At 53.0% G+C, this 22,800-nt stretch overlaps 1 protein-coding gene across 1 annotated transcript; it reads left to right on the forward strand.

The window, feature by feature from the left end:
• The first annotated feature begins 5,693 nt into the window (after positions 1-5,693).
• PDX1 (pancreatic and duodenal homeobox 1) lies at positions 5,694-9,410 on the forward strand. Its single transcript, XM_009938168.2, has 2 exons — positions 5,694-6,090; positions 9,034-9,410. Exons 1-2 carry the CDS (start codon positions 5,694-5,696, stop codon positions 9,408-9,410), a joined length of 774 nt encoding a protein of 257 aa, XP_009936470.2.
• Positions 9,411-22,800: the final 13,390 nt, after the last annotated feature.

Here is a 22,800-nt window from a genome sequence, read left to right on the forward strand (position 1 = left end):
CTGTGCAATGTGCAGCAGTTCAGAGTTTGACTAAATGTAGGCAGCTTTGCACAGAGAGATTGGTCTGGAGGGAATTACTGTGGGACAACATCCCAGCAGGACTTCTAACATGCTTAAACCCAGCGAAGAAACACAGCAGCAAAGAAAACAGGGTAGGAAAATGCTGTGCAGGATTGTTGTCTCCAGGTGCCAGTTGTTCCAGTTTGGGATCGGCCACAGATCGGTTACTCTCATTTTTGGAGACCTGCACAGGCAGCGACTCCACACCCCTCCCAGTACAGCCAGCCCCAGTGCATCACCGGTTCCCAGCTTCATTTCATACCAGCCCAAAGAATTTAAGGAAAGTTTCCCCACAGGTTTGGTGAGAGGCGGAGATACAGAATGGAAAATTTCAGCCCAAGTGGTTGAAGTCCATCAAAGTTACAATGGACAAACAAGAGGGGAGGGCTATGGTGAGAACTGCCAGGTGCCACCTGCGTGGCCAGGCTCCGTCTGAGCCCGAAACCTGCCCTGCTCCAAAGAGCCTAGCGTCTCGGGGGAAAATAAAGCAGGCAAGAGATGTGAGGGAGTTCTCTCTGGGTTATAGTTCTGCCCTGAATTCCTCTGTCTGTAACTATCTGAGTATGTGTGTATATATGTATATATATATATAAATATATATATATATAAAAACTTTATACTCCTATCTGGTATAATAAACATGAAGTGGAAAATAAAAAGTTGTGCAGGGCAGACAACATGAAATTTCTGTTTTTTCAGTGGAAAGGTTCACAATATTTTAAAGTAATTCCTCTACTCTTCTTACAGGGCAATGAAATTGTGCGTCCCTGGTGACAGGCAATGCTCCTACCAGAAAAAGAAATTATGAAATTCGGGAGGGAGGGGAAGGAAATTAAAAGGTGTAAAAGAGAAAGTGTGAAAAGAGACTACACATGAAAAACCCTCTCCTACTCTCAGCCTTTTCCAAGGCAACTTTCCTGCATATATCCTGGACAAGGTCTTATTCAAAACAGCTTGTGTAATCGTGTCTTCCTGAAGTTCAGGATGTGGCCCACAGCTACACTGTGAAGAAGCTGATGCGTGGTGGGAAATGGGAAGAGCAAACTGAAGTTGCCAGAATTGCTCAGAGACCAAAAAAGCTTCTTGCCAAAAAAAACCCCCAACTGATGGACCAGTGTTACTTTAAGGCAGGTGGAACAGTTCATGCTCTTGTTTTTATCGTTGGTGCTAAGAGGGAAAGACAGCTTTGTTTTCACATGGTTATTGATTATTAACCAGCTTTGTGAAAGGTTACCTTGCTGCTAGATACAGCCGTGGGGGGTGTTAAAAATCAATCCCTGGGAAAGCTCTGTTTCTCAGTCAACTGCTTCTCCCGCTGCCGGCCCTTCCCATGGATACAGTTTCCCTGTGTTGATCTGAGCACAGGCGGTAGAGAAAAAGAAGTGATTCTGAATGCATTCCACTCACCTTCAACACTTTTCTGTCAAAATATGGATTGCAGAAGAGTGGTTGAGCACCGAGAAGTCATCAAATACCATGCAGATGTAGAAAATCAAACCAGATTACTATTAGAAGTGTGACTGAACTACACTCCTTGCTACTTTATACTGGAGTTAGACAGTCAGGGAGGTGGAAGGAAGGGTGAAACAGCCATCAGCCATAGAATCACAGAATCGTAGAATGGCAGAATCATTTAGGTTGGAAAAGAGCTTAAAGATCATTGAGTCCAACTGTAAAGGTCAAAAAAGGAAAGGGAGCTAATTCAGTAGAGGTTCACAAATTATTTGCGTTGAAAGGGCAAACAGACTCCTCCTGCCACCTTTCCTAGGGAATAAATAAAATTGCTGTGTCCAGATGATTTTAGATTTCACTGAGCTCAGCAGCCTGCAGTGATGTCTGTCAGACACTACTGGGGAAGACACAGACGAGACTTTCAAAATACAGTGACTCAGACTAAGTTTCTAATTTAACCGTTGAAGGTAAGATCATTGAAAACGTCACTGAATTTCAAGAGGCATGTTGTATATGTTGGCATACATTTTAAAAAAACATAGATACCACGTTAGGTATACATCTTGGCTTTCCAAAGCTCTGGGCGCTCATATTACATTGTAAAGTTTTAGGCTTCATATAATACGGAGTAAAAGTTCACCATGCAGACAACCTCTTCTCTGTCAGGCAAACATCAAGGTAGAGGAATACGATCAGATCTTAATAAGCCCTTAAAACATACTTGAATCTACTATGATAATACAAGTATTTCAGCGTGCTTACTGTGTGATCTTACTGGAGGATGGCAACAGCTGAGTGCCTGAAAAATTTCTTACTGATGAACACCTGAATTTCTGCGCTTGTGTTGAGGATAGCTACAACATGCCTGTTCTGCTCAGTACTGCTGCTACCACCATCACCCTTCGATCACTGATACAGACTCATGGGTTCATTTTTGTTTAATCCCTTGGAATAATCGACTGACTGCAGGGATTTACCTTCTAAGCAGATGCTTACATCAACTTTAATGAGAGCACTGAGTAGCCCAGAAAATTGTCCTCAAAGGAGTAAAGTGCTGTTAGAGGGAACAACCTGGACTGTGCTCACAAATGAGACGCAATGCAGAGCTGGTAGTGTGAGCTTTCCAGCTCAACGGATGAAACTGGGTCATCTAAACGTGGCAACCATGGGTATCCCCAAGGTCTTTGGGGGCTGCTGTGGTCCATAAAAACTTCTTACTGCAGGTAAAGCACAGGACCTCCAGCTGAACTGCAGCATACACCCAGCTAGGCTTCAAGGTGAGGAGGAATCTACCCAACCCGTTAATTTGCTCTAGTGTGCAGCATGTTCCTTACTTTTCTATTTTCAATGGTTAAAACTCTGTCATACATTTATCAGTGGGAATAAAGATATTTGTATCAGCTGTCTTTTCTTTGCACGGTTACCTATAGACTGAGGGTGGCCACGTTTCTTGTCACTCCAAGCTTGCCAAAACCACAGATTTGCAGAGTCAGGGCAGGGGAAGTTCTCAGCTGGGAGATGACAGTGTGTCCCCCTGGGCTTGCTATTCAAAGTGCTGAAGTGCTGCTGGTCTCGTAGGGTCCACGTCTGAGCTAAAGAGGCAATGCTGCACCACTCAATTTCTGACATCGTGCCTACTCACCTCAAGGTTCTGCTAGCTGGAGCATTAGGACTAAGCAAATGCAGCCAGGTGCAAGGTCAGCAAAGGGTGGCGGTGCCTCGCACAGTGGCTGCTAATTGGGGGAATGCTTTGCCACAAGATGGTGGGAAGCGAAAGGTTGGCATGAGGTTTCAGGGGACACTTACGATGCGGAGGAAGCAGCTGAGGACCATAAAATCCGTGCAGCTCAGGAAATCCCTGGAGCAGAAAATTCTGGAAGTTCGGGAGAAAAATCTGGGGGTAGTATCTCATGTGCACACTCCGCTCGACTGCCCGAGGCGATGCGTACAGACTTCATTTAGGGAGAGGGTACGTGGTCACCAGACCTTTGCCCTGAGTCGGTACAGTGGGGTCTGCAGAGCCTGCTGCTAGGGCAAGCGGGTCCATTTGCACCATTGCTGCCTGCCCCTTCCATCACCCGTTTCCCACACCGAGTGGGCGTTGGAGTGGGGCCCACTCCTAGCTCAGAGGCCTCGCCTGGAGTGGATCTTCAGCCAGATCTCAGAGACTGCTTCGCAGGACGAGGAGCCAGGCAGCAGTGATCCCTGGAATCGGGGTCCGCAATGCCGGGATACCCAAGCGGGGCCCTTTTCCTGCACCGCAGCTCGCCGCCTTGTCGTCAGCACGGCAAAGCGCGCCCTTATCGCCTGCTCACGCAGGCAGAATGAAAGAGAATTAGCTCTAAATTATACGAAATTCATTTGCTTTGGCGGGGGAAGTGTTTACTCTATTTAGAAACGTTAGTTATAGAGAGAGGACCGCATTAAGACACCGGGTAATGGTCCTCCCTGGAGATGAATCAATTTGCTTTGAGTTTTATGGCCTCGCATCTGTTTGCCCGCGCCGGTTCCCCGCGGAAAACGCTCCGGGGAGCAGATCTCCGTGGAAGGGGCTGGGGGGGGCTGGGCTGGGGTCGGGGCACAAGAAGTCTCCGGACCGAAAGATCCTCCGCGTCTGCGAGAGGCCTCGGGGGGGGGGGGGGGGGGCGGGGAGTGATGGGCGCAGGGGTGCTGAGCAAGGCGGGGAGCACTCCTCGGGGTGGGGGGGCTCGGCGGGCCCTGCGCATCCCGCCCGGCATGCCAGGGGATGGAGGGAGGGCGCCGGGCCGGGGGAGCCCGGCCAGCAGCCATGTCCGTCGGTAATTCCCGCTAATAAAATACTTTTTCACTATCCGCGCTGTAATTGGTTTACAGCCTTTTCTGTTTATTTATCCATAAGAGCTGCTGTTAAATGGCTTGGGAAAGCAATCGCTTAATGGCTCGGTATTGAATCACAGGCTCAGCGTGCGTGCTGAGAGACGGGGGACCCGCGTGGGCCCGGAGCCGAAACCCATTTTCGGCGTACTGGACCGGACGGGTTTGGCGATCCCGCGGAACCGGGAGCGGGAGAGAAGTACCGGGAGCCTCCCGGCCGCCTGCTCGGCGGATGTATGGCCGAACTCGGCCGAAGCACCGGCTGCCTCCGCGCTGCTCCCCGCGGGTGCTGGCCCCGACGGCGCGGCCGGAGCCCCCGGTGGCGGGGGAAGGCGCCGGGGGAAGGGGCGGTGAGACGGGGCGGGCAGGGCCAGTGGGAAGCGTGTCTGCCCCCGGGCCGGCAAGCGCGGCGGCCGGGCCGAGAGCGGGGAGGCAGGGAAACGATCTTTGTCCCTTTCGGTAGCTCTCCGCCTCCTCATAGCCTGGTCACCAAGTCAACCGGCACCAGCTCGGAGCGGATTATCTCCGAGGGTCAACACATTGCAGCCCAAGCCGCGGGGAAGGCTCCCAAATTTACCCCCCGGGTAAACAATCCGCTGCCTATCGCTCGCTCTGGTGATAGCGTTGTGGTCCCCACCGGCCGCATCCCCCCGGGCGGGGGCGGGGGGTGAGGGAGGGGGAGAGGGCAGAAAGTCGGTCCTTGCCTGCTCCCGGGAGCTCCGGCACCGTCCCCCCGGCCACCCTGCCCGGCCCCGAAGACCAGCATGCCTGCCCGAGATGCCCCCGCATCCCAAAGCGCCCTGATGCCAAACCCCTCCAGGAGCCGGGTGTGTGTCCATCCCCCCCCGCCCCCCCGAGGGTTTTCCTCCCCTGGCCGTGCCCGAGGAGGGCTCTGGGGGGGTGAGCAGCCCCTAAGCAAGCGGGGCGGGGAGGGTTTAGGGGCCACCCCGCCCCGGAGCGCCCCGCACGTCGGGGCAATCCCCCGAATCCTGTCCCCAAAGCAGGGAGCTGCACCTCTCTGCGGGGCCGGGGGGCGGGCGGGTGTGGGGGGTCCCGGTTAAGGGGGAAGGGGTCTGCGGGGCCGGGGCCACCCCGGGGGCCTCTGGCCGGTCGCGCCCCGCCCCGGAGGGCTGCGGGAGGGCTCACGTGGGGGGAGCGGCGCCTATGGGGAGGCAGCGGGAGCCGGGCAGGGCGGCGGGGCCCGACGGGGCGGCGAGCTGTCAAAGAGGCATCCCGGGCGCCGGGAGCGGGAGCAAACCCGATGTGTCCCTAAGCTGCGAGACTGCCACCACTGCCCCCACCCCTCCCCGGCGCCGGCCCCGCTCGCCATGAACACCGAGGAGCAGTATTACGCCTCGGCACAGCTCTACAAGGAGTCGTGTGCCTTTCAGAGAGCCCAGGGGCAGGATTACAGCCCCGGCCCCCCCGCCTGCCTGTACCTGGGCAGGCAGCAGCAGACTCCTTACCCCAGCGCCTTGGGGGCTCTGGAGCAAGGCAGCCCGCCAGACATTTCGCCTTACGAGGTGCCCCCCATCACGGAGGATGCCGGGGTCTCCCACCTTCACCACCACCACCATCACCACCCTCAACTTCCTCCTCCCCACCAGGACGCTCTGCCTTTCGCAGACGGGGGGGACACGGCGGGGATAGAGGAGCCCCGGGGGCAGGTGCCTTTCGCCTGGATGAAGTCCACCAAGTCGCACTCCTGGAAGGGACAGTGGACCGGTAAGCCCCGCCGCCTCCCTCTGCCTTTGCCCCGCCGCTTCTCTCCCTCCCGGCTGGCAGGAAACCTTCCCGGTGCCGGCCCTGCCATCGCCGCTCGGGTGCAGTGCGGAGAGGACCCGGAGGGTCGCTGCCAGCCAGCCCCCCCCCCCCCCCCCCCCTAAGACCCACCGCTGTGGGGCTGCTACCGTCGGGTTAAACGCCGGGGTGGGAGCCGGCGCAGCCCGCGATGCCCTAACCCCGAGCAATTATTAACGAATTATTTTTTTCACCGATTAACTAATTGTGGCCGGGGGCGCGGAAACACCCGCGGGGTGGAGCGGCCGGGGAAGCGGCAGGCAGGGCTGCCGGAGCAGGGGCACGGAACCCCGGGGCAGCCGCCTTTCCCCTCGCCGCTGCCCCCCGGCTCTCCCCGCCGGCCGGCGGCAGAGCCCGTCCCCGGCCCAGCCCCCGGCCCGTTTATCCCACCCCCTCCCGCTTCCCCGGCGGGTTTTAGCCGCAATTCCACCTTCCCGAGCGGAAAACCCAGGGAGGGGGAAACAATGCACAAACGAAAGGGAGCTGCCAGCGAGGGGAAGAAACTCTATCTGGGCAGCAAGTTCCGCTGCCCAACAATATTTCTGTCCCTTACCTGCACAATGTTATCGTGTCCTGCGCCTTTGTCACGCCTACACGGCAAATATTATATTAATGGCTTTGTTCAAATAGACAGTTGGAAAAAGGACCGGAGTATTAAAATCGCCGTGGAATAGTCTGGGAGTCACACGGGGCAGACCGAGGGGGGTCCCCGGGGAGGCGCAGCCGTCGGGCGGGGACGAGGAGCGCTGCCCACGCCGGGGACTCGGCGGCAGAGATTGTGCCGGGAGCGGGGTGGGGGGGAGAAAATCAGCTCGTTTTCCTTGTGTGGAATGAATTAGGAGGAAGGTGGGGGGGGGAAGAAAAATAGAAAAAAAAAAATAGATAAAGCCAGACTCTCAAACTACACCTTTTTTCCTCTGTCTCCGTACCTGTGCGATGACAAAACCCGCAGCAAAACGCAAATTTTCCCCTAAAAGCCGAAAGCTCTCCCCTGCTTTGCCCAGCCCGCCCGGGGCCGGGGCCGTGCCGTGCCACGGGCCGTCGCTGTCGCGGGTGCGCGCACACCCCCGGACAGCCAAAGGGCCACGGCTCTGTGCCGGGCACCTGCACAACGCCCGTAGCCAAATCTATATATTTGCAGGGTATATATCGCAAACTAGGCAGCCTAAGGACTACATTTGGGATGTGGGCGACCCTGGATTCCTCGGAGCTTTGCGCTGGTATTGCCGGGGAAAGGCTCCCGCGGCCCTCCGACAGACCCCCGGTGTCCGCCTCCCGGCAGCACTGGTTTGGTTTGCCGTAACAGAACTTTTTTTTTTTTTCAGATCCCTACACGCATATACCGGTATATACACAGGTTTATACTCATAAACGATTTTATGCATATATATCTAATATATATTTTAATATATATTATACGTAGGTGTATATACATGAGTTTATACCTATAAACATTTTATGAATAGACATGTATTTTAATATATATATTAATATAGCAATATACACATAGGTTTATAAGCCTACGTTTATATTTGTGAAGATTATTCATATAAAATCGCTGGAGCGGTGGAGAGGCGGGAGAGCCCGCTGGCAAGGCCCGTTTCGCTCTGCCCGTCTGCCCCGCTGTGCCCTGCAGGCGGGATCGCCCCCGGCCCCGCTCGCTGCCGCCGCCGCTGCCACCCGCGACCCGGTGGCCGCCGTGGGGGTGGCGATCCCGCCGCTGCGCCCGGAACGAGAAATCCGAGGTTTCACCAGTCCGGCGAGACGGAGGGGCTGCCGGCCCGCTCCCGGCCCCGGGGCCTCTCCCCCGGGGCTGCTCCGCGGCGAAGTCCCGGGACTCCCCCCGTGGCCCTCGACCTCCCATCCTGGGAAATTTCTCCCCATATTTTATTGCGGCCTGTGCATAGGATGGCGGCCCCACCCGCGGCCCCGTCGGGGAGAGCCACTCGCCCTGCCCGGGACCCCTCCGGCACCGGCAGCGACTGCGGGCCCTCCGCGGGCGGGATGGCTTCTCCTCCCGGTCCTTCAACGGGGAGGGGAGATGTGCGAAATTTTTTTTTGTCATTTTATTTTGTTTCGTTGCTTGTGCGTGTGTCACGCGAGAAAACCATTTTTGTTGTTGTTGCTTTGGGATTTTGGGTTTTTTTTTTTTAGGTTTTTTTCTTTTTTTTTTCTCCCCCCCCCCTTTTTGGTTCTATTTGGTTAGTGGGGTTTGGGGTTCGCTTTTTCTTTTTTCTCTTTCTTTTTCTCTTTCTTTTTCTCTTTCTTTTTCTTCTTTTTCTTTTCCTTTTTCTTCTTTTTCTTTTTCTTCTTTTTCTTTTTCTTTTTCTTTTTCTTTTTCTTTTTCTTTTTCTTTTTCTTTTTCTTTTTCTTTTTCTTTTTCTTTTTCTTTTTCTTTTTCTTTTTCTTTTTCTTTTTTCCTTTTCTTCTTTTTCTTTTCCTTTTTCTTTCACTTTTCTCTTCATTTTCGTTATTCTTATTCTTTTCACTTTCCATTTTATTACGTGAATCTCAGCAATTACCAGGCCCTGGATCCTTCAGAGCTTTTGGCGACATGCAAACGGTGGCCCTCGAGCGTCTCCCTCGGCTTGAGGGACGGCATTTCCCCGAAAATCGTGAGGAAATTACTGTAAAAAACATTAAACTGCTATGAAATAAAATAGCAGCGGTCCTGACAGCTGCCACCAGCACCGCTTCACTGTGCCGGGACGGAGGGCTCCCCAGGGCTGCCCTCTCACCCCACTGCCTTCCCCAGCGTCTGCCCTGAGCCGTGCAGGGGTGCGGGACGTGTTCCCCGTCACCCACCCCCCCCTCCCCAGCCCGAGGGGGCGGGCGGGGGGGCTGGGGCTGACTCTCCCTTCTCTCCAGGGGGGTCCTACGTGGTGGAGCAGGAGGAGAACAAGAGGACGAGGACGGCGTACACCCGGGCGCAGCTGCTGGAGCTGGAGAAGGAGTTTCTCTTCAACAAGTACATCTCTAGGCCGCGGCGGGTGGAGCTGGCCGTCATGTTGAACTTGACCGAGAGGCACATCAAGATCTGGTTCCAGAACCGGCGGATGAAGTGGAAGAAGGAAGAGGACAAAAAGCGAGGTGCGGGCAACAGCAACGACCCAGAGCAAGACTGTGTGGTGTCCTCCGGGGAGCTGCAGGGCAAGGAGGATCTCCAGCCGTGCCCCCCCGGGAACCTGCCCTCGGGGGCCTCCAGGGACCTGCTCGCCCCCAGAAGGCAGCAGGACTCTCGGTGAGCCCGTGAGGACCCCCGGACCGGGGAAGAGGATGGGGCCGGGGAGAGGACCGGGAGACTCCCCGCCGCCGCGCCGCGCCGTGGCCGACCCTCGTCTGCCTTCCCCCGGGGGAACTTCGGTGCCTCCGCTCCGAAACTCCCGCCTTGCGAAAATTAAAGTTCAGGTCGTTCGGCTGTAGCGAGGAGAGTCTCGCCGCGGGCCGGAGGAGGCCGCAGCCAGCCGCCGGGATGGCGGAGAGCCCGGCCCCGCTCCCCCCGGGACACCCGGGCCCTCCCGGGCAGCCACCCCCGGATCTCGGGCGGTGTGTGCACCCCCGGGTGCGCGGAGCCGGCTGGAAACCGGAGGAGAAGAGGGAGCGCGGGGTCTCAGCGCGGGCGGCCGCCCCGTCGGGGCGAGGGTCCCTCCGTGCCCGGCGCGGCACCGGCGCGGACGCGGAGCCGAGCACCCCAGACCCTTCCCGGGGCTGGCACCCCGCCGTCCCTGTCCCTTCCGGAGGCCCCGGGCCATCGGATCTATGGACGACTCCCCCAGGACTATCGCTCGCTTCTTTGGAAACTGGAACAACCTGGTTTGTTTCGTTTGCTTTTGATTTTTTTTGAGGGGGAAAAAAAAAAAAAAAGAATAAGAAGGAAAAAAGAAACAAGAAAAAAACACCCAAAAGCCCGAGCGTCCTGCGGGCAGGATTTGTCTCCCCCGATGACCGGCTCCCGATGACCGGCACAGGCAGCCGGACCCTCCTCCGGGCTCTGCCAGCGGCTGCGCCCCCCCCAATCCCCCCCGAGGGGTGGGGAGGCACGCCCGGGGATGCGGCAGAAAACCCACGGGTGATCTACGGGAGCGGGACGTGCCTGCGGTGGTACGGCTGGCCCCAGGGACGTTTTCCTTTCGGGAAAAGCTCCTGCCTCTCTTCCTCCTCTCCCGCAAGCTCGGACTCTGCCTAGGGGAGAAGAAACCCCCCACCCCGCAGCACAAGCTCCCAGCCCGGCCTGGCTCTCCGCGTTTTTTTTTCCTCTGCAGACCTGGCTTTGGAGGTTTGGGGCCGGCTGCCTCCCGGTGCCGTTTTTCAGGCTCCTTCGCCGCCGTCCCAACCCATCCTGCCCGTGCATTGCCAGAAAGATCCTTCTCACTGCCACAAAAAAAAGTCGGAAACTCACCTGGGGGGCTGGGGGGGGGGGGATATCACACCCGAATTAGAAACAGAAAACATCGGAGGGAAGGGAGCAGGACCCGCGGGGGTTTGCGGTGGGTCCGGCGGATCAACCTCCTCTCCTCGACGGGGGGGGCTCCAGCTCTGCCGCAGCAGCAACCCCTCCAGCATCCCCCGGGGACCGCCACGGTCCCTCCCGCGCCGCGGCTCTGCCGGAGAAGGACGAGGAGGAGGAAGAGGAGGAGGAGGAGGGCCTGTCCCACCCTGACCAGAGGATGTTCCCAGCCCCACGGCTGAAAGCGAGGGGGAGAGGGAGCAGCTTGCCACAGCTCGCTCTTTTTTTTTTTTTCTTTTTTTCCATTTTACGTGAGACTTTTAGCAATAAGGTGGAGACTTGAGCTGGAGGTGTAATTCGTCTGTTGCTTTCCTTTCCTTTGGGAGCATGTGTGTGTGAACAGGGACGTTTCTGGTCATTTTTTCCTGCAAGTTGCCTGAGAAATTTATCCTCCAAACGTATCTATCCTTATTCATCAAAACGCAGTCAATGAGTCAGAATTTTACTAATAAATGCATGAGCAAAATTCAAATAAAGCTGTTCTGCGTAAGAAGCAAAGCAGTGTATTAATTAAAATAACATTACTCAAATTTCGGGGGGTCACAAAGCCATTTTTAAACCTCAGCGTTTCTCATCACTATTTACTAGCACCAACCTGTCGCTGACAGCACACAGTGGAACAGTTTCCACATACCTTTTACGATGTCTGGCGCTGAAACTGCAATTCGGGAGCCACTATAAAAATAGATCTAGCTGCAGAAAATATGTCCATCACACAAAATAGCACAATTTTCTGCTAAGATCCATAGAGTGCATCGCCCTGGGTAAACACCATAAGCGGTGGATGAATTTTTTCCTGTCCTTTCTCTGGTATAACGCATTTGGTTTCAATTTACTCAGTGCACTGCTCTAAAAACAGAGAAGTTTCAGAATTGATATGAATTGTTCAAACACGGTGCCAAGGTATTTTTATGAATGGAAGTAGAATCAGACCTGCATGGTTTAGTTTTAATGAATGAAGTTTTTTTCTTGAAAGAATTTATATAGTTTATGGGTTTAGCACTTTTCATAAAAATGTTAATCGTTCTTACAACTGCATCAATGGAATAATTAACATTAACTGAATCAAGACAGCTCTGGGACCTTGTAGAAGTAAAGGTTCACGGTCACCTTCAGCCAGCAGAGCAGCCGGCCCCGCACCATGCTGGGGAAAGGCGTCGCTGACGTGGAGAGTTATAAGGCTGTTATGGAGTTCTTGTGCCGTGTAATCTCACCCAAAACAATTGTCCAGACATATCCATGTCTCCTAGGAGACCCCCTCCCCTCGCATAATAGTTCATAATTTATTGTTAATCACCTTTAACCCTAGGATATGTTTCCACAAGATACTCTAAAAATCCTGACTTTTAAAGGTAGGTAAGAGATGAATAGCATGGGATGTCTTTTATTTCCTTCTCGGGCAATACTCAAGTCCTTCAGGCACGTGTAGGAGAAGAATCATACGTATTCGGTGTTAATTATTTTAAAGTAAAGCTGAGCAAGATGTAAGGTGATTTTCCCCTCCCTGGGAGCACCTGGCCCAGGCACCTGCAGCACTGGGAACTGCGGAGACATCAGTTCTACCCGTGGCTCCAGGTGAATCGAGTGAGGCTGCACGTCTTGATGCAGCTTTGCACAGGCAACACCTTTATGGCCCCTGCTTTGCCCGGGCACAAAGCCCAACATGGCTGCGAAAGCTTTCCTCTGCGCTGCGGAGATACTGACTGTTATTGCATGAAGTGCACAAGGCAGGGAATATTTAATGCCCTCTCTTTTCTCCAAGCAGGGCTGAACAGCTAATGTGAACGGCATGCAGCTAGGCAAACCTTGGCCAGAGCTGGGGGCTGCTGTCACACCCAGGCCAGCTCCTGCCACAAAATGGTGGTTGGCTTGCTGCCATCTGAGATGCTGCATCCAGCAGCCCCTCTTGGGGCCTTGCTACTGACATGCTTTGGCTGAGGCTGGGGAAGGGAAATGGGAGCTCCTGCACCCTCCGTGCTAACCCCCCGCTTCACCTCCCACATACACCCTGTGGGGATGGCCGTGTGAAAGGTAGGAATGAAAAACTGTGCTTGTCTCCTCCATTACAAACCCATACATTTGCCTGAAAATCCCTCCATGTATATATAATGATGTCCATAAATCAATTCTGAAAGCAGTGATTTAACCTAAGGTGTGAAAGTCTTTCCAGTCCGACACTGAAGCCTGCCACCTCCCACACTGCGGCGGCTGCTGCTGCCATGACCATGGGTGAGGAGGGGTGTTGCAGGCTGAGAGAAGAAACATTGCTCAGGGAGGATTCGGTGCTTTGAAGCTCAATCAGGGATGGGATGCCAGCCCTGCAACAACCACCACAGCAGGGTCTGTCGGGCTGGGCAATGCACCTTGCTATCTGGCCACCGCACGGGGCAGAGTTGGCTGCGAGTCAAGCCTTGTGTTGCAAGGCTTACTTTGGGAGTAGAAGGAAATGTCGTTGGGCTCCCTTCATTCCTGACGGCTTGTAGCGTTGTTCTATTGAGAGGTTTCCACGTAAGCGTAGGCAACCCATACACACAGACAAGCACACACGTGGCTTCCAGTAAACTGTGACTTAGAAAGGCAGGTCACGTCCTGCTTGCTTCTACTCTGGACGGGGACAAGAATGACCAGATCTTCAAGGATATTTTTACAGCAGTCAGGAATATGCCCTTTTAGCATCTAAGGAGGACAACAAAATGTGAAAACACTGTGGTTCTCATGTTAGCAGTGAACACTACTCACGTTCATTTATCCACTACTTACTTTCATTTGTTATTTATCCTCATTGCTCCTGTCCCACTGGCTTCCAGCACCTCTTTCCATGCACCTCGCCAGCACCAGTGTGCCCCAGCGGTGGCTTAGCTCTGAGCACAAAGAATGGTGGAGCAAAGGGGAAAGTGCATGGAGTTAAGGCTTCTCCTAGTCTCTGCCTTTCTCCATCTCCTTTTCTCCCACCACTTGCTGTCCTGTACGCAGCTCCTCTGCTCCCCATCCCTTCTGACATCGCAACATATGCAAGGACAAATAAAACACAGGAAATGCGGGGAGTCCCTCTCTTTCCCCAGCATGCCTCGGCGGTGAGTCAGACCTGGCAGCCTCAGTCATGGAGTAGGAAACTCAAACTCATGGTTTCTCTACTATCAGGCCTCATGCACTTGCTGCCTTGTATCAGGGCTTGCTCCAGGAAGCATTTGCTTCCAGCAGCAGCACCACTGGAAGGAGGAGAGGCTGCCGTTGTGCTGCCTCTGGCTGAGGTGCATTTAGGTGGGACCCCATGTTCACAGAAGCCCTGATGCCTGGCTCTGTCAACCAGGATCCACTGGGCACAAGAGGAAAGTTCCTCGGCAAACGGGCATATTCTTCACGGATGATCCAAAAACCCATTGAGAGGGAAGAAACTGGAGAGATGAGGGTGAGCAGGGCCAACAGACCAAGAACAGAAGCATCTCAAACAGGTGTGAAGCACCTCCCTTTGAAAGTATTGGCAAAGAGGGGATTGCTGACCTTCATTTCATGACAGAGCTGTTCTGGGTATGAGGAGTTGGTGCCAGTGGAAGAGTTATGTCCTCCCTGTCGCTTGACCCAGACCCAGGAGGGGAAAAGCATCTGCTGAAAGAAGCCTTGTAACAGTGTACTTAAGATTTAAGAGTAAAACACACAGAAAATAGAGGGTGTGATGGTTAGCATCTCCACTTGCAGGGCTAGACTTGATAGTGGACAGTGGAAAAGAGTCGTCTCCATGAGTGACTGATAGCATGCTGGTATTTGAGCAGAGGCAGTGAGTGCCAGCATGTATTTTACTACGCTAGTTTTTGACATTCCCTGCAGACCTCAAAGCACTGAGCAGAGGCAGGTAGGGATTGCTGACTTTGCTGGCATAAGAAGAAACTAGGATCAGGAAAGGGAACTCACTTCAGAAAGAACGGAGGACATCTGCGGCCTGTGCCAGGAGACCAAGCTGTCTCAGGACCAAGGTGGAGCTACAGGAGGGATACCAGGTCCTGGGCTGTGCGGAGACCTGTGTTTGAACACCAGTTCCCTGGGCCCAAACCCTTCTCCAGAGAAAAGCAAACAGCGACCTGCTGGGAGCCTTCGTTGGGTGCGGCATCGTAGGGCTCCAGAGTCACGTTTCGAACGCAGCCGCTCCGGGAGAGGAGGCTGCACCTCTCTGTAGCAAGCAGTAGGGAAGCAGCCCTCTTGCATCCTGGCTTTTAACTACACCTCAGAACAACTGATCAGGTGCCTCTGATTCAAAATACGTGTCTCACTCCCTGCCTAGCTTCCAGCAGCGAGAGCTGATCTGTCGTCTGGTATGCCCTCTCTCCTTTTCCGCTGCTGACCCCTTGTTGGTGAGTCAGTATTTGGCTAAGGGTGAGACTGCGTGAAGTGACATTGCTCAAGATAAGCTGGCAGAATAGCAAGGCCGGGTTTTTTTAGTCCTGTAATTGCTGTAAGCTGAATTTTTATCCCAAGAATAAAATTTGCCAAAAAATGTGACGAGGGGCAACCCCCTCTACTTTGAAGGCGTCAAATCCTTTACCCTGGAATGAATGTGGTAAAACTAGTTGTTAGTCACAGCTGGTTCCTGGAGCTGTGGTTTGAAATCTACTCACAGCTTTACCCTCTGCCGCCACATCATCAATGGTTTGGTTGTATTCACCCCACAGACCTTAGTGAGACAGTTTCACTTAAAACAGAAAGAGGTAGATCTGACGGCAGGTGTGCAAGACAGCATTTTGAGCTGTGCATGAGATTAGCTGAAGGCAAAGACAGAGAAAAGGTTGGTAATGTGCAGAGCCATGTGACCCTTACATGGGAATGAAGGGAATTCCTTAGGAGCATCCCCGAAGGAGCAAAAAGAGAACTGAAACTGGAACCACTGCGGTTTCTATTCTATCCTTCTGCCCGAAGCAGAATCACTCCAGACATGTTGCTCACTAAGGCCTACAAAGCTGCAGATTTCCCAGTCTGTTTCTGTTCCAGTGCATCATTATTCCTACCACGGGTGCATTCTCCTAACATCCAACCAGTCTCACCTGTTGCAGTTATAACTTATGGCTTCTTGTCCTGTGAGCAAGGAGAAGACTGTATCCTTCCCTTCTCTTTAAAACAGCCTCACAAGGAGCCAAAGGACAAGATTTTGAGAAGAAAATGAATTTTCTAAGCAGCTTCTGGCTTATTGGAGACTTCTTGGAGACATCAGCAAGAGCAGCTTCCCCAGCGCTCAAAAAGCAGAAGCTGGAGACGGTGGGCCTACAAGGCAGGTGGAGGAACCGAAGCACCCAGAGTGGTGATGGAAGGCAACGGTGTCGGTGAGTGAACGGGCAGAAGGACGAGCTGGCACTGAGAGCAGGAGGGGTCGGAGGAGAGGCAAGTGGCAGGCTGAAGCGGTTTGGTTTGTGGTGGGGAGAAGCCAGAGGGAGGCATTAACCTAGAAGTGTGAAGAAAAAGGTAACTGATGTAGTGCCAAGACCTCAACAGCCTTAGGATTATGATGCCAATGAGCTCATTAGCTGGGAATGCTGTTCTGTTTCTAGGGAGCAAGTCATGATACAGAAACCAGGTGCTTTGTGTGTTTTACTTTGCTGTTAATTGCAGCTTGCACATTTCCTGCGGAAGCTTAATTCTCACTTGTGACGTGATGGAGTTTGCTCACCCATCTCCACATTCCTTCTGGCCCATACACTAAGGGAAAGTGTTGGGATTCCAGCAGAAATTTCCATTTCTTGCAGTTTCTCTGCGCTAGTGTTTATTTGATGTTAGATGCAGGGTTTGTTCCAACTGTCTCCGGTCATTACAGATCTGGTACTCATCGTCCAGCTAGGCCAAAGCTCTAAATAAAGCTATTTTTGGCAAACCGTCTCACAGAACTGCCTCATAGTTCCTGGGGAAAATCACCCCAATTGGTTTTGATGCAGGCACTGGAAATTGTCAGGAAAATTGCAGAGGTGTGGGAGATAAAAATCCATGTGAAATGGCAGATTTATGTCCTGCTCCAGAAAAGTCCCATTTGCTCCTATGCCTGCTTTTATCCCATCCTTGCAACTTGGTCCTTAGAAGTGAGGTAAACCACACACCAGTTCTGCTCATGGAAGATCTGAAAAATCCTGTGCTTCCAATGGAGTTCCAGCACTTAGATGACAGAGGGCTGGGACCAGTGACAGCTTGTTGGAAAATCTTGGTGTCCATGCTTCTTCTCCAGATGTGGTCACTAGATATGCCAGGGCTTCTTTCATCACTGGTTGTAAACTTGCAAACACTGGGGAGCTGGGCAGAGGGAGGCTCAGGAAAGGGAGAGCTTTTACAGGCTAAGGTCAGGACCAAGGAAGAGACAAGCTGGCACCTCCAGTCCAGGACAGCATCGAGTTGAAGTCAGGCTGGGGGACATGTGGTGTTTCTTCTGCACGCTTGTGTGATGCCAGCGTGGCTGTGTGCCTGGTTATGGAGCCTGGACTGGGAGATGGAGGAGGATGCAAGTAGGAGCTAAAAGCCAGCCAAGGAGATAGCAACTGGAGAGACTGCACCTCCCTCCATGGCACAGGGAAGGAGCTGGGACTGGGAGCACGGAGAGTGGCAGAGAGGAAGGGAGGTACAATTTGCTTTCAAACCCGCTCTCTCCAGCAAGGCTGCATGGAATGAAGCAGGGGGCAGAGAGCAACGATTGCGGATGGGGTAATTTTCAGGCAAGGGCAGAGCTGGGGAGTCCTAAAGGACGGGAAGGAGCCAGAAAGCTGTCACATCCCAGTCTGAGGGTGCAGTGGCATGTCACACCAGTCCAAAGTGCTAGTGCTCCCTCTCTGCCTGCTGTTTCTGTAGCAAAAGCAAAGCAGCTGAATGAGACAGCTCAGCTTCCCAGTCCAGCAAAATACTCAGCGTCCTGCAAAAAGCGCGCTCTTTCTCTCGTTTTCAGAAACAACTCACCCTGCACTTGTACCTGCACTGGCTCTGACACACAGCGAGAGCTGGGTGCTCCAGCAGGGTCTGGGGGCTGGGAAGAGGTGGGCGGGGAGGCAGAGGAGACCAACCATGGGGCCGTGGATGCACCACAGTCGCTGGAAGAGTGGGTAGAGGGAGTGAAGCCTGCGGGAGGTGATTTTACCTGGCAGCTTGTGAAGTGCTTGGAGGGCGCTTGCATTCCTCTAAGCCCTCCTAACACCACTGCTGGACGTTAGTCACGCTTCTGGCCCAGATGGGCTTCTGCTGAGGGCTGAACCCATAAGAAAGAATAAGAGACAGGTGAAAGCCTCAGGTACTCTCAGAGCTCTCTGTGGAAAATGAGACCGGGGAAGGGGAATGTTCACTGTGCAGCCTTGAGTTTCCCCTGCTGCTGCAGCCTCTGCATGGGCATCCTGAGGGAGAGGAAAGCTTGCAACTGCTTTGCTCAGGAGTAGGTCTCAAGCCCTTGTGTATGAGAAGAAACCGCAGGCTGCTCAGACAAGCTCGATCCTTCCAAGTCCTGTTTTCCAAGCATTTGTGTATATAACCTTGATGCTGCACTTCTGATATTTCTTTTTATATTCGGCTTTAAAAAGAACCATAGGGCTTATCCTGTATGGCAGAGCACTGTGAAAAAAAGCCAAAGGCATTTCTCTGAGGAGCTTATATTTAAATGTGGTCATAAAAGCTGACTGAGAGAAAATACAGTAAGTTTGAGAAACAAGGACATGGCTGCAAAGAGGAGCGGGGGAGCTGTTCTGCACCCATTGTGGGAGGGCTGCAACGAGAGGAAACGTGGATGGAGGAGATGCCTTGGGACCCTTCCTAGCAGCAAGAAAAGTGAGGAACAGTGAGAAGAGCCAGGAGAAATTGCTTGGAGAGTCTGTAAGAGTCTCCCCACGAGACAGCTTGACAAGCAGGTTCGGCGCAGCCCTGTCAGCAGTGCCGTGACTACAGTCAGTGTAACCAAGGGAAAGGAGGCTGGACGAGGTGAGCCCTTGAAAATGCTCAAGCTCTAATTCTGAGGAGTCCCCTTGCCATCACCTGTGGTGATCGATCCCCCCACCTCCCTTAGCAGCTCCGGCAGGTGCAGTGAACACTTGCTGGCACAGAACTACGGAAAGCGATAAAAATGCACCTCGAAATACGGAAATCGACACCAAAGTACAGAAACCAGATGCCTGACAAAATGCCCCTTGAAATATGGAAACAAGGTGTTTGGCCTGTGGTTTGTCATTGTTTTCAGATCACAGCTGTCAGTAATTGCACATAGGTAAAGCAAATTTTAAAAAGCTGACTTTAGCACAGAACTAATTGAGGATCTCACTAACATGGTGACATCTTCCTGGCCAGTAATGCCCAACCGTATGACACTGCCAGTTGCCTTAACTGCAGTTATGAGTGTTATCTGTAATATTCTTGTTCTTGTTACTATTAGATACATAAATGCTTTTACCCGAATATTTTACTTGAATAAATTTAGCTCTGTTAGATTTAATCAGACAAGCATTAGAGAATATTTAGATGCTTAATAAAACATATATTTATTGGTAATCCAGATGCTTGATTGGTTTAATTCAGTACCTACCAGAGCCCAGTGGGCATTTTTCTTTGATCTCCTATTTGTAAACATAATTTTATGGGCATTAGTCTGGTGTTGTATATATACCCATGTTAAACAGTTGGGTAGAAGTCAGATGGCTGAGAAGAAGTCTGGGGATTTTTCTAACCCGGGTAAGTCCTCAACAGCCTGAACTTTACCAGTGCATAACCCCCGGAATAGTCGGGTTATGGCACCACCTCACCAGTACTGTCTTGTTTGAAACTGGGGTAATACACTCATTTACTTTGGGCACGTACCAGTTCGATGCTCCCCTCACTGTCAGCCTCCTGCCTTATCCTGCTGAAGAATTTCCTTGCCTTGCTTAAATTTCCTTTTGAGGCCAAACACATCCTGGCTGTTGGCCACCTTTATTTCCCCACTGAGACTCCAGGAGATCCCCCCCTCTTTTGTCAGTAATCTCCCCATGATCTGCCATCTCTTAGACAGTCCCTGCTACATCCCAAAATGCTCTCTGAAGCCATCATTCACCCGTGTATAAAGGTATCCTGAACAAAATGTGACTAAGGGAAATCTAATAAAAGTGAGTCTTCAGGCAGGCAGAGACTGTTCCAAGTGGGGGCATGGAAGAGGCGTAAAGCCAAGAGCCACTAAAGCAGATCTAGGCCATGGTTCAAAGCTGACTGCAGCCAACGGGACTGATTTGAATGGGCTTTGGACCAGATGCTTGGAAAGTAGCTGTGAAGGAGGAAAACAGGGGCATAATGTATTTGAAGTTCTGAGGACAGAAAAGTGAGGAGGAGGAGGCATTTGTTCAGCCATTCAAGCACGGTTGATGTAGGACATATAAAGGCTTTCTTTAGTGCCACCAGGGCTCTCCCGATGGTGCCACAAACATTTGCCAGTTCGACTCCGCGGGGTAGTGTTTTACACGACAGCAGCAACGGCCGGTGCCTTGTGTTGCAGCAGCAACGAGTGTCTGAAGAAAGGAAAAGCGTGCAGAGGGAGGAGGACAAGCGGAACGGCACTGGGTGCTGCTGCGCTGCTGGGTGGGAAACGGGTACTGCACGGTTTCAAAACTCCGCGTGCTGATCCCTGGTGGCACCAGAGCAGGGGAGGGAGGGAGGCAGCCCCTCTCGGGGGGCCAGGTCAAGGCAGCGCTGCAGACCCGAGGAGGCAGCGCGTTTCTCCTGCCGGCTGTGACTCCTGCTGTTCGCCTGCGCCGCCCCGGGGCTGACGGCGGCGGCTCAGAGGAGCGCGTTCGGCCGGGCAGAAAGCGCCCGGAACCGGGTGAAATGCCCGCAGGGAGAGCAGCCCTGGCGCGGCTCTCCAGCCCGGAGGGGTCGGGGTCCGTGCGGACCGGGCGCTGCGGAGCCGGGCCGGGGGGTGCCCGCGGGGCCGCTGCAGGGTGCGGCCGAGGCCCCGCCCCCTGCCCCGCCCCAGCCCGGCGCCTCCCACGGCGACGCTGCCACCTGGCGGCCGCGCCGAGCCAGCGACGGGGCGGGACGGGACGGGACGGGGCCGGCGGGCACCGCGCCCCGTGGGTCCCGGGGGGGACGGGGCCACGCTGCCCCGCTGGTGAAGAGGGACCCCGGAGGGCCTTGTCTGCCTGTCTTCTTTCTTTCTTTCTTTCTTTCTTTCTTTCTTTCTTTCTTTCTTTCTTTCTTTCTTTCTTTCTTTCTTTCTTTCTTTCTTTCTTTCTTTCTTTCTTTCTTTCTTTCTTTCTTTCTTTCTTTCTTTCTTTCTTTCTTTCTTTCTTTCTTTCTTTCTTTCTTTCTTTCTTTCTTTCTTTCTCTCTTTCTCTCTTTCTCTCTTTCTCTCTTTCTTTCTTTCTCTCTTTCTCTCTTTCTCTCTTTCTCTCTTTCTCTCTTTCTTTCTCTCTTTCTTTCTCTCTTTCTCTCTCTCTTTCTCTCTTTCTCTCTTTCTCTCTTTCTTTCTCTCTTTCTCTCTTTCTCTCTCTCTCTCTCTCTTTCTTTCTCTCTCTCTTTCTCTCTCTCTCTCTCTTTCTCTCTTTCTCTCTTTCTCTTTCTCTCTTTCCACCAACTGTGGTCCCAGACCTTTTCCTAATGGAAAAAGCACACTCTCATGGAGCGTGTTCCAAGCCCACTCCAAGCACAGAGACGCTGCAATGAGAGCACTTTTGGCTGTGAAGAAACAGATAGAAATTCCCTACAGGAAGCCAGAGACTCAGGTTGCTGCTGGTCAGCATGCCAGCAGGCTGGAGCTGGCAGACGGGTGTTGGCAGGTGGCCTCCTCCTGCCGATTCAGCCCCACGAACTGCATAGGCTCAGTTCTGGGCAGCTTCCTGGTGGTAACAGCAGAAATCACCACTGTAAGCTCAGCATAGCTGGAGCATCTACCCCGATTCTCCTGCTTTTGCCTTCCTGCTGAGGAAGTGAACAGAAAGGAACAGATCCTCTGGGACTTCTCACAAAGCGTGTTCACATCCTCAGGTATCCAGGACTTCTTACAAAAGCATGAGAAGGAATTCCTTTCCTGGACTGGCTTGTGGGATTTCAATGCCACTCAAGCATCTAAGACTACATCTATACCCATAAGTTGAGCATGCCCCAGATCACTTCTCGATGCTGAGGCCAGCTGTCACCAAATGGCCTACATGCAGAATACTTCTCTTTTACCCCCTAGGACAGGTTGGTTGCACCCAAACCATGTCCTGTGAACAGTCCCTTGCTTGTACTGAGTCTCAAACCTTGTCCAGGAGTTCCTCTGGCAACCAATAGCTGGCCAAAGCCAAGAGTTGGCTGTGGACCATGCTAACCATTTACCAACCCAGCTGATTGAGCTGCAGGGCCTGGGAACATTCCCTGGCACTTTTGAATTTAGAAGGACAGATGTAGGAATGCAGCCTGAACTTTGCTTCTATGGCTTATCAGGTGGGCTTCCTGACAGGATCAAGGAAGGTTTCTGTCATCTGAACAGGTTCAGGATGACTTCAGAAAATTTCCATGAGAGTGAAGACGTGCCACTGCATTGAGCTTGACTTTGTGAGACAGGTATTCTGCTCCTGGATTTTGATGCTGCAGGGTGCCAGAGCTGTGAGCAGCTGGGAGCCAGTCTGAGAGCCTCTAAACCAGGACTGACGTGAATTTGAAGAGCACTGCTGTAGGGATCTGAGTGCACGCTGATTTGGGAGAAAGCAGAGTTTCACATCTTTCATAAAACAACATGCACAGAGCATGATGTTCGCAAAGGGAAAATATACTGAGCAAGATTAAACATCAGGATTGTTTCTTGAAACATCTGAAGTCAGATAAAACCACACTGCTGATTCCTCCAGCATGAATCATCGGTTTGGGCTGATGTGCTCCTCACAGTTCACACCAGCCCTTGCTTTTCCCCGGGCTGGGAGGAAGGGACCCATGGACTGAGCAGGCTGGGTGGCTGGGGAAGGGAGCGGCGAGGTGGCACACCACGGCAGACCTGACTGGAAAGGAGCAGCGGCTCCTGGGCTGTCACTCTTTCCTGTCTGTTTTTGTGGGCTGCGCAAATCGCCGTGGTGCATTTGCTTATGTCCCTCTCGGCAGGGTCTCCATTCTCTCCCTCTGCTCTGGACCTCAGAGGAGTCTGGGATTTCCACCAACCACAGGAGCCCCCCGGGGCACCGGCAGCTGTG

The sequence above is a fragment of the Opisthocomus hoazin genome, chromosome 1, assembly GCF_030867145.1.
Source record: "Opisthocomus hoazin isolate bOpiHoa1 chromosome 1, bOpiHoa1.hap1, whole genome shotgun sequence".
NCBI classification, from domain to species: domain Eukaryota; kingdom Metazoa; phylum Chordata; class Aves; order Opisthocomiformes; family Opisthocomidae; genus Opisthocomus; species Opisthocomus hoazin.

What these genes read in the sequence shown, in the direction of transcription:
- PDX1 (XM_009938168.2), top strand. Translation starts at nt 5,694, where the DNA reads ATGAACACCGAGGAGCAGTATTACGCCTCGGCACAGCTCTACAAGGAG. An exon ending in CTGGAAGGGACAGTGGACCG is followed by an intron (nt 6,091 to 9,033) that starts GTAAGCCCCGCC and finishes CCTTCTCTCCAG; the next exon opens with GGGGGTCCTACGTGGTGGAG.